General features: G+C 51.1%; 1 protein-coding gene across 1 annotated transcript; it reads left to right on the forward strand.

Annotated features, from left to right (window-relative positions):
• Window positions 1-6,995: 6,995 nt before the first annotated feature.
• On the forward strand, window positions 6,996-10,503 carry B9D1 (B9 domain containing 1). The gene is given in 8 exon segments (XM_080386618.1): window positions 6,996-7,126; window positions 7,129-7,196; window positions 7,573-7,641; window positions 7,758-7,869; window positions 7,939-8,035; window positions 8,506-8,568; window positions 9,809-9,876; window positions 10,065-10,503. Coding segments are annotated over 8 exon segments (666 nt in total). The 5' UTR covers window positions 6,996-7,083; the 3' UTR covers window positions 10,211-10,503.
• The last annotated feature ends 939 nt before the right edge of the window (window positions 10,504-11,442 follow it).

Below are 11,442 nucleotides of genomic sequence, written 5' to 3' on the forward strand. Positions count from 1 at the left end.
GCTTCAGCAGATGGCTGAGCCGTGGGAATGGCAGTGCTGTCCCACATCACGGGAACAGTGTCACTCCAAATTGAGTCTCTCTGCCACTTGTCACCTTCCCAACTAGGGGTTTCCAGCCAAGGAAGGAAAAATCCAATCTGAGGCAGGAACCTCTGCTGTTAGAAGCTTTTTTGGCAAAGCTGTGCTTTATTAGGCTAAAAATAAGCCTAAATCAGACCACTTAATTACAAGCAGGAGCATGAAGCACGGGGGACTGGAAAAAGGCTTTCCTTGCCCATGGTTACAGCTTGCGGTAGCTTCAGGAGCACTGGGGTTGGGCTGCTCTGGGAATCATCCCTTTCCGGGGACACCTCCTGGGATCCCACAGGTAAAAACCCAGCAATGAAACACGTCAGACCCATGACATGGTTGGCCCAGGCTGACAGCATGAAGAGGCCACACCATGGGTCTTTACTGGCCCAATCCACACCACGACGACAGCGCTGCTCTTGGGTACCAAATGCATCGGCTAAGGGGCATCAGCAGAGCAAAATAGCCTTTTCCTTTCCTTATTTGTGACCTCGGTCAAAGCACAGGCAGCTTGCCAAGACTGGAATATGGCCTCCATCCCACAACGATGCTCCTGCAAGGTGTGGGGCATCCAGACACCACCCATACGCCAGGCACAAGTGTCAGCTGGGAATTGGAGGTTCAGAGCTGCTTCAAGCCACAAGGAGAAGGAACTGAATGGGCTCTGCTGCCTCTGCCCAACTGGAGAGGCTCACCGCCTCCCGGGGACCTGGCCCCCCACCGCAGCTGCCTGCGGGACACAGCCATCCCCCGAGATGACACTGCAGCTGTGACATCTGGATCAGGTACTCACCAAGACATCCCCAGGGTCTGGGGACATGGATCAGGCTCTTGGAAGGACAAGGCAGGAGCCTGGTACTGAGAGCAATTAGTGAAGACAAGGTGGGTTTTGTAGTTTGCTGGGTGCAAAACCCTGCAGGTAAAGAAGATGCTGACGGGGATGCAGCTGCGCCTCTGACGCGAGGGCACGGGTCCTTACCGTGTGTCAGACCCCGGGGAACTCGCTCACCTGCAGCAGATTGAATGTTCCCAGCCAAGAGCATCTTGAACGTGCCCTGTGGCTTCAGGACCCTCCTCTCCCTCCCTGCAGGTGCTGGTCCCAGGGCTGCAGTGTCATCACAGCTCTGTGATGCCTCCCGGGACATGTGGGCGTCCTGCCCCAGGCCCACCAGGCTCCTGCTCCCTCCTTCCCTGCCGGCCTCCATCCCCAGGGTGCAGGGAAGCCCTTGTCACCTCGGAGGTGGCCACAAGCCTTTGCATTGTGGCTGCAGGGCAGGGGACTCACCTGTCCCCTCGGACAAAGCCACATGTTCCCAAATCCAAATGGAGCTCAGCAGGACCCATAACAACTCCTTCCAGGAGCCTGCAGGAACATCCTGGCCAGGTGGGGAGAGTCAAGCTCCAGCTGAATTTCCTAAGGCCAGACAGTGACTGGGAATTGCTCCCTGACATCTCTTTTGGGGACGGTCACCTGGCTGAACAGGTGCAAAGCCCCTGGAGCTGGGTCCTCAGCCCAAACCTGGCTGTGCCCAACTGCACAGAGAAACAGTTTAACATCGCCCGGCATTAATTTCCCAGCTGATCGAATCTCTGCAACGTTAAGCAATTTCCACCGGGCTGTCTGCAAGGGTTGCATTGCTCAAGACCAGAAGTGAAAAGCACCGGGTAAATGTGAGTCATTATTATTTAATTAGATCGATTTCTATTTTGCATTTTTAATGATAATTCAGTCGTGTCCATTTGTCAGCCAGCCTCTGCCCCACTGCTCTCCATTTCAGCAAAACCACAGCCCGCAGGGACAGCAGCGCCGCGTCGGTCTGGGCTTGCCCAGAGCTGCTCTGGCAGCCTTTGAGGAGCGGGGATCAAACAAGGATTAAAACCCACCATGTTGAGGAAGGGGCAGAGGAAACTATCACAAAGCAACCTGAAGAGCCTCCAGATGGTCTCTGTTTCAAGGTTACATCTCGGATGGCATCGATCTGAAACCCTCTTTGTCAGGCTGTGGAGAAAAAAAAACATTAAAAAAAACCCCAACAACCAATTCTGAATCCATCCCCAGTGTAATTAGATAAAACCTTTAATCTGTCAGTGTTGCGAGATCACACAGGTTGCATGAATACTAATAAGCATTTGATATTTGTACAAGCTTTCTTAGGATGAATAATTAAATTGACTTTATCCATTAAACCTTCCCTATTAAGCTTTAAACACACGGCTGTGTTTTAACGGCTGGGGCCATCTCTTCTTCCATACAAGGGGGCTTAATTAGAAATTTTAGCACAGCCTGCCGGAGCCACAGCACCAGCAGTGCGGGCTGAGGGGCTGAAATCTCCATTTCTGTTTTTTTGGTTTCTTTAAGCAGCTCAACACGTCTATATCTGCTGCAATCCCGCCGGGGCTGTGGAGTAACTCACGCTCACACCAGGTGAGTGCTTGATCCTTTTCCAGCAAAACGGTGTTAACGTAGGCAGCCCCATTTCTCCCACGGTAGGATTTAGCCCTTTTAGCCAGGCCAGTCCCAGCACCAGCTCCCTGTGCAGGCTGGGAGGTGCAGAGGGGTTGCTCTGGGCTGAGGGACATGCAGCGGCACAGACATACTCCCTGGTTCAACACTGATCCAGGCGGCAATGTCACCCGGAGGGTTTCACACCCAGGCTGGGGCTGTGACCAGGCTGGGCTGCTCCTGGTGCAGGGACCCTTCACTTGTAGGTCAGGATTGGGGTTTTTCCCAGCTGTGGCCATTGGACTATTCAGTGGGGAAAAAAAATATCTGTTCATGAGGAAAGAGAGAAAATGCCAGCAATCCTCATCATGTCACACCACGGGAAAGAAACCAGATTAATTATTTGACTATTTGATTGAAATCCCCTGGAGCAGCTTATTTTTGATTCTGCTTTGCCCCACTCAGAGGCACAAGCTGCGGAAGGCCAGTGGCAATGTCTCCAGGGTTTGCCACAGACACACGAACAGAGAGCAGCTCTACCACCCGAGTCACCCCCTAAAAACACGGCCACCCCCCGGGCAAGGGGCTGAGAGCAGCAGGGCTTTGTGTCCAGTGAAGGAAGGAGCTCACTTCCCTTCCCCTCTTCTCCCCAGAGCCTGATCTCCTTATCAAATCTGATGGCCCCGCTGGGAACCAGCTTCTCCAGTTCTCCTCACCCTCTCCCCCCTCCTGCCTGCACGTTAATTTATTCTGACTGGCTCAGACCAAGGCACTAATTAATTTTCCTCATTAACAACAAAAAACAAACACAAAAAAAATCTCACCAATGGTAACAAGTTCCAATACAAATTAATTCTTCATAGAAGACCAGGCATTTCACAGCTCGTTGGCAGCAACACCTCCCCTCCCCAGCCGAGCTCTGCCTGGCACAGGGCTGGCAGCCACATGGCCAGGGGGGTGTCAGAGCTGGACCCCAACCTGCTAAATTACTCAGTGTAACGAGGGGGAGCAGAACACCGAAGAGCGAAATGTCTGCTTTGGCTTTTTGCCCTGCTTTTCTGCTCAGGGGTTATATTTGCAAAACGTGTTTGGGCTGAGGATGGAGCGAGTCTCCCCAGGTTCGCGCCTGGACTGGTTTACACACAGTGTGTGTCCCCCTCCCAGCAAAGCCCCCTCCCCGCTGAGCCCAGGGTGACGAGGACCCTCTTGGTGTAGTTGCAACCCCTTGGGCCTCATTCCTGGCTGGCTCACAACATTCAGACACATAACGCAGAAGTTTACCCCACCTGTAACCCCAGTTACCTTCCTACCACAATAAACCTTCGGGTAGATAAATTCAGCAAGAATGACAACAGGAATGTGCTCCCCCTGATATGACGTTTGATGTTATGAGACTATCCTCCTTCCGTGCTGTTTGATTTGAGCAGCAGGTGGGAAGAGCTCTGAGAACAGAAGTAAAAGGCTGTTCAGACAAAGGGCAGGGAACCTCTCTGCAGCCTCCTCACAGAGATAAAACGCAGGCAGGGATGAGTCAGGCTGGCAACGTTGTGCAAACACTCTAAAAATAAAACTGGTTTATTGCAGATTAATGACACCATAAAATGTATTTCACTGGCCATTTAGCAGGTGTTGATCATAAATATTTGGGATTAAAAATAAACTTTTCTGCCGAGCCACTGTACTGTCATTTCTGTCTCACCCACCTTCCCCGAGCACCTGTTGGAAGCAATGATTCAACCCCAGGGTTGGTTTAATCATACTTGAAAATGTAACGGTGACAAAGTACCTGCTCTCTGGGTATCTCCCTGCAGCACAGGACTTTTAAGCGCTTGCTCTCCGAGGCAGCAGTGAGCAGCAGTGCCCAGACCTGCCATTCACATCCAGGGCTCTACTATTGCTATTGCAATTACCCTGAAGGAGCCCAGAGATGGGGCGATGGGCACCAGGTATGGCACGAGATACACACCACAGGCTGTGTCACCTCCGTCACAGGGCCACTGCCTGACAGCTTTTCCCAGGACAAGATGAGCCTCCACTTGCTCCCCCTCTCCCAGCAGCTAGCTCAGCCCTCACCCATGCGAGTGCGGAGCCAGTCCCTGCGGAAACAGACAGTGACGGCACACGAACCCCTCTGAGAGCACCACCACACTCCGGCCTCCCTGGGAGCCCCTCGCCCCGGGAGCCAGGGAAGCAGCCTGTTCGGCTCTGGGCATCAGGTCAAGGTACGCCAGCTTGGTTCAGAAGCTCTTAGCGACAGAGTTCCAAGCAATCTGGATTTTTCCAACCCCTGGCTCTTTCTGGGAATGAAGAAAACATAACTCCCTTAGTCGTTTAACATGCCTCGTGCACAGAGGTCGGTGCTGAAGGAACACTGGTGAGCTCACTAGGCCAGGAGTCAATCTTCTGGAGCCAGGACTCGACATGGGCACAGCATCTGCAAGAGAAGACAAGTCAGCGAGCAGCAGGCAAGTGCCCTTCCTCCCCACGAGGATGGCTGCGGCCCCAGACTCCCCAGGGAGGCTTCCCATTAGTCCCTTCACATATCACAGGACCAGGGCAAGCCCAAGGGAAGAGGTGAATGTTTTACGTGGCCAAGAGAAACAACAACATCGTTAAGTAACACCCATGGAGTTGGTGTGACCCCTGAGTTTTCATTATGCTTGGAAATCAAACTCTCTGATGGATCATTAATTAAGTTTTCCAGCAGGGCAAAAATGCTTCCTTGCTTGGGATTTCAGTCTACTCACAAAGATCAAAAATGCAGCTAATTAGAACAAGACTGGCATGCAAGAGAGGAAAGAAAAAATGGTCTCTTATGACTGGGAGGGGATAGAGTCCTTCCACAAGCAGGTACAGACGACTCATAGCTGCTGAAAAACCCTGCTGCCTTCTCTCTGTCATGGGGAAGGTCTCCTGGTGCTGATAATAACTCCTCCAGCAGCGGTATATCACTTGCCAGGCAAGAAAAAAATCCTTAAATTGGCTCTTAGCTGGCTCTGAGGTAGCTGGTAGCCAAGCGAAGCATTGGACAGCTGGTCTAGAACTATTTTATTCCCCGCCCCCCAATAATTTTCAGTTCAAATAAATTATTTTCTCTCAGGCATTCTTGAGGGGGAGGAGATAAAGGATAACATTTCAGCCATTCCCTCCCACCCCTCTTGCTTTCCTCCCATTCTTCTCTTGGCCAAATTTGTTTGCTGAATGTTAAAAAAAAAACCAAAAATACAAAAACAAAACCAAAAAAACCCTCAAAACCTAAAAAATCGAGTTGAGGTAAGATACTGACAGAGACAATGTCTGTTGGAACATGGAAGATATTTTTTGGTGTGAAGTGCAATGGTAGTTTACTTTCAGTCCAGTATAAACCACACCACCTCTTTCAACAGGTGGTATCTTGGGGTGTCCCTTGGCCTTGAGGAAAGACACCAGCCACGACGTTCACTGTGTGGCACCGCAGCGAGCCAAAGCAGCAAAGCCATCTCCACCAGGTCTGCCAGAGGGGAGATAAGTGGAGCTAGTGGATGAGGACAAGGACTGAGGCATTGTCCCAACCATGCTCATCTGCATCTCTGCTCAGCCCATGTGTGAAAGGTCTCTGACTTGAAACCACAGCATGGGAAACCCACACAGGCGCCGAGCCAGGTCTTCCTTCATCCCTCCACCCTTCCCCAGGGTCTGGTGGCAATTAAATGCCCCCGGATCGCTCTCAACAAGGGGAGCACGGTCTAGGATGCGGAAACGAGGCAAGGGGATGCACCGCAGCAGATGGTGACTGAGGCACCAAGCCTCGGTGGCACCGGCGTGTGCGTGCGTGACAAAGGTTCCTGGCGTGACGGCGGCATCAGTGGGCCCAGCGCCGGTATGGTGCAGCCTCCGTGGGGGAAAATTAAGTCCCAGTCAGCAGATTTCAGTGGTTTCAGCTCTGCAGGGCCCCAGCACATTCATTTGCCTCATTTACACACAAAATTTACCCTCTCCTTTTAATTAGCACAGGCTAATTAAGGCAGCACCATCCCACTTCCCCTCCCGCGGGATGCAGGGCCACATCCGGACGGGGTACGGCGAGGGGATGACCCCGGCCTCCCGCAGCAGCGCGGCTCGGGAGGGCGACCCTCCGCAGGCCACAAAGCCCATTTTCCCACCGATCCCAAAGGCTTTTCCTCCCTGGAAAACACGTGGCGGCTCCGGCCCGGCCAGGGGCAGACGGAGCCGAGTTGGCCCAGCCGGCAGCAACATCTAGTGGCCTCGGAGCAGTCGCCGTCCCCGGGCTGCGCTTCGCAGCGAGCTCGCGGGGGCTGAGCTCATGTGAAAATAATAACGATAAAAATAAATCCGGACAGTTCAAGCTACGAGGTGGCGTGAGGGGCCTGAGGCCCATGAGGGGCCGCCCGGGCCGGGCCGCGCCGAGGGGAGCGGCGGGGGGCGCCGGGCGGGTCCCTGGGCGGGGGCTGCCCCGGGGCGGGGTCTCCCCGCGTTTCGGGGCTGGGGAGCGGGGCCGGCCTCCGAGCGGCAGCTCCGCGAAGCGCCGCCCGCCGAGGAAGGCTGTCCCCGCCGCCGCGCCGTCCGTGGCCATGGCAACGGCGGGAGCGCGGCCGCTGGCCCCGGGGCGGGCCGCGTCATGGCGGCCGCCGGCAGCCCCAGCGTGTTCCTGCTGGCGGTCACCGGGCAGATCGAGAGCGGGCAGGTGAGCGCACCGCGGCCGCAGGGCGGGGAGGGGGAGCGCGGGGCCCCGCCACACAGCCCGGCCGCGGCCTCAGCAGTGCGGCCCGGTGAGGCGGCCGGGCCTCGGGCGCCAGGCAGCGCTGCCTCCGCCCGGGTGGCCGCCGGGCCCGGCCTCTGCGCCCTCAGCCCCCTGAGCCGGGGCCCCGCCACACAGCCCCCGGCCTCAGCCCCCTGACCCGGGGGTCCCCCCATCAGCCCCCGGCCTCAGCCCGCTGACTCGGGGCCCCCCCTCAGCCCTGACCCGCAGTCACGGCGGTGCAGGCCACCCTCAGCCCCCCGACTGGGGCTGGCCCTCAGCCCCAGCATCCCCCCACCAGCACAGCCTCTCTCCCCGGCAGTTCCCCGGATTTGACGACCTGTACTGCAAGTTCTGCTTCGTCTATGGCCAGGACTGGGTTCCCACTGCGGTAAGGCGCCACTGTGCGGCCCTGAAACCCAGCCTGCCTGCCAGGCCCGCTGGCAGCGTGGCATGTGTGTAACGGACTTTGTGCCAGACCCCGCTTATGCCATATTCTCCCCGCAGGGCCTGGAGGAGGGTATCTCCCAGATCACCTCCAAAAGCGACGTCGCGCCCACCACACTCGTCTGGAACTTCCCCATCGACATTACCTTCAAGAGCACCAACCCGTCCGGCTGTGAGTGCTGGGGGTGGTGGGATGCAGCTCGCAGACCAGGCACCCCTCTCACAGACGCTTCGTTTGCAGGGCCACAGATCATAGTGAGCGTCTATGGACCTGACTTTTTTGGAAACGATGTGGTCAGAGGTTATGGAGCTGTTCATGTTCCCATCACACCTGGAAGGTAAGGTGACAACCTGTCTTTCAGGACAGAAACAGAGGGGGTTTTTTCTAGTCACTATGTTGTTTCAGAAACAAAAATGTTCCCCTATCTCCTTATCGTGTATTCTCCATCTGGTACAAAAGCATGGATTTTCTAGCAGCTGCCCCTGGTTATCAAATAATTTTTGGTAATCCTGTAGACAACTGTAAAGTCAAAACTGGCATGTAGAAAGCTCAAGTATGAAGCGCAGTATGTTACCTCTCCTCATCTGTCTCAGCACATGCTAAGCTTTCATTCCTACCACTGGAAATGAAGGAAAATACTCTTTTCCTATGCAAACAAACCCTTTCTTTGTGGAAGGGAAGGTGCTATAATGAAGAACTTCAGTGATCTGATGTGTCTGAAATTCTGGTACCTTTATAAACACAGGAAATCTTGCCAGTGCTGTTTGGCTAGTTTCTTAAGTTTTGCGCGTCTTGTGTTTGGTTTAGGCATACAAGAACCATTGCTATGTTTGTTCCAGAGTCCACCTCTAGGCTGCAGAAGTTTACAAGGTAATAATTAAAAGACTTTTTCTTTTCTTTTTTTTTTTTAAGTCCTTTTGCTCTTAGTCACAAAGGTATATGCAGCTACTCACTGGTGCATACATGTGAATACTTTGTATCATAACCAGATAGTTTTGAGTTTTGTAAGTAAAATCACATTTTTAGGTGTCTAGGTCTTCTGAAGAGCTTTCTTAAAACATGCTAACTACCTGCTTGCAGTAATGCTAACTCATCTTTTCTTCATCCTCACATTTGAACACTGATTTCAGCAGAGCAGACTGGTACATGAGTTCCTTACTGAGTGGTAGCTCTATGTTCCACGGGTCAATTCATGTCAGTGATGTGACTTGCAGAGGCACTACTTAAAACTCATTTTACTGAGCACTTTAGTTGCCACTGGACTCTAAGGAGGCATGCTGCAGTCCATCCCTAAATCTTACTGTAGCTGGGGGCTTTTCTTGAAAGACAGCCACATTAAGAGCAACCTGGAAAGCAGAGGCAACATGGAAAAACAATTCCCAGTTCTACCTTTTCTTCCATCTGGAATGCATTTTCTGCAGCCTTTGTCTTGTTTACACACCTTCCAAAGTAGCAGTCTATACACAGCAACTGAGTGTATTAAGTTTTTTTCCTTCCATTGTATTGAGTACAGTCTGAATGACCTGTGAGCTGATTGTTCGGTGGTGGATTGCCAGTACCAGCAGAGCCTGCCCTTGCAGAGTTGGTCCTGTGGTACTTGAGCACTTCGGGTCAGAGGCAGCATGGGAGTCTGTGCCTGATGGTCAGGATTCCACTGATTTACTTCCCTTTACGATGCCCTTTTTGTAGATCTACACTCTGATCTGTATTGTATACAGATATATATTGTAATACTCATTTTTGTATTACGTGTGCCTCTGATGTATCGAGAGTATCCAAGCCTCTCCGTCACTCTGGGTAATCAGGAGCTGAATTAGTTTCAGACTTCTTTGCCATAAAAAAGATTCTGTCTAGCCCAGAAATAACTTGAATTTAACATAATGTGTGTGAAATTGGTTTAATATTTTTCTCCTTAGAGAGACAAACTTATCTTTGATCAAAGTAGATCGGCAATAAAGTGAGTCAGTCTTCAAAACCCTCTACTGCAAACAAAAGCTGGGAGTTTCATTAAACCTTCCCTTTGCTTTTTTAATATGCATATCATGAACTGTATCAAATCCAAACACTAGCGAATGTATCCAATTAATTATTTTCTATTTTCTTCTCCAAGCTGGTTCACAGGGAGACGTCCAGAATTTACTGACCCCAAAGTGGTAGCACAGGGAGAAGGAAGAGAAGGTAAGTCCCTGGGAGCTCCTGACTGCAACCCTTGCATGACAGCAGGCCACAGCTTGGCCACCCATCTTCTGCTGATAAAAAAGACAAGTTGTTCCTGCTGAGAAAAGTCCTACCTGGATGTATAAGGAGTTCAACAACTATTCAAAAACATCTCTTAACCGGTTTTATTCACGTCTTCCTTCTTCTAGTAACGAGGGTGCGATCTCAAGGCTTTGTGACCATTTCCTTCAATGTAGTGACCAAAGACATGAAGAAGTTGGGCTATGATGTGAGCCCGAGCGACATGCAGAACTCTGCTCTGGTGCCTGTTACAGAAGGGATTCATAAGTATTGAACTTGGGTGTGAGATATTCAGAGGCTCACAGAGAAGTTAAGCACATTGGGGCTTTTTGTGGCAACGGGAAATGAGTATCTGACTAAACTGAGAAAATGTCAGTGGGGACTATTATTCCAAAAGAAACACAACCCCTTGATGCTTTGGAATAACTACCTGAGTGTAATCCTTTCAGTAAGCAAACAGGTTGAAGTATTGTGTAAATTAATGTCATTGGATAATATTTAGCATTTTTTGAGTAATATCAGAATATCTCAAAGTAAGACCTGTAAAAAAAAATATTTTTTGTAACAGCCTTTTGTACACTCTTTATATACTTCAGAACAGGTAAGTTTATAGTTGTAGCAGTTTTCCTGTGTTTAAAACATCATTGCAAACTCAGTTCTTTTTACTAATGTTTTTTGTGGTAGAAACGGGAAATTGAAATTATTGCACCTTCTTAAAAGGAAGGGAATATGGAAATGTTCCAGTAAAATGTACATGTGTTTCTCTGTGCCATGTGCTTCCCTCCACAAAAGCAACAGCAGTTTTCTTTATAATCCCACATAGTCCTTTAGAGTTCATGCAACTAATTAAAATAGCTTATGCACTGTAGAAACAAACCTTTCCACAGTTTTCAGTGAAGCAACCTGGGTTTTTGCATTTAGAACAAGATGACAACTCTTCCACTTCCAGATTTTATTTTCTGTATCAAGCTTCAGTAAGGGCCAGAGGGGAAGAGGACAGCATATTTTAGAGGAGTTAGAGAGACCGTGGTGTTAAACAAATCTTTGCTGCATGGTTTTAACTTCTGCTAGAACAAATTACATTTTAAATGCAGATATTAATTAAAAAATAAGCTTTAGCGAAGGCTCTGCAAAGAAAGTAGAGTCTTACTAAGCCAGCTCTGTGTGCAGTCACAAGCAGCACCGAGTTCTGTGCAGGAACGTGGGGAGGAGCAGAAAGTACCATCTCCCTTCAGTGAGTCCCTCCAGCCATCACAACACCATGGCTTCCCTTCACTGTTTTTTTGGGGTTTTTGTTTTTAATCAAAAGAAAGGCAGTAAAACAGCAGCATAGCGATGATCTAGTCTGCTAGACTCAGGTTTTCTTTCCCGCTGCACAATCTCGGCTAAGGACCGAACCGCTGCTGGTTGTTAGCAGTGTGCGGACAGGAGCCCCAGCGCCAGTGTGTGCTCTCGGATAGCTGCAGCGTGAGGCAGGCCGAGCTGGCCTCTTCACCATCTCAAAAG

The sequence above is a fragment of the Falco punctatus genome (genome assembly GCF_963210335.1).
Source record: "Falco punctatus genome assembly, chromosome: 4".
NCBI classification, from domain to species: Eukaryota; Metazoa; Chordata; class Aves; order Falconiformes; family Falconidae; genus Falco; species Falco punctatus.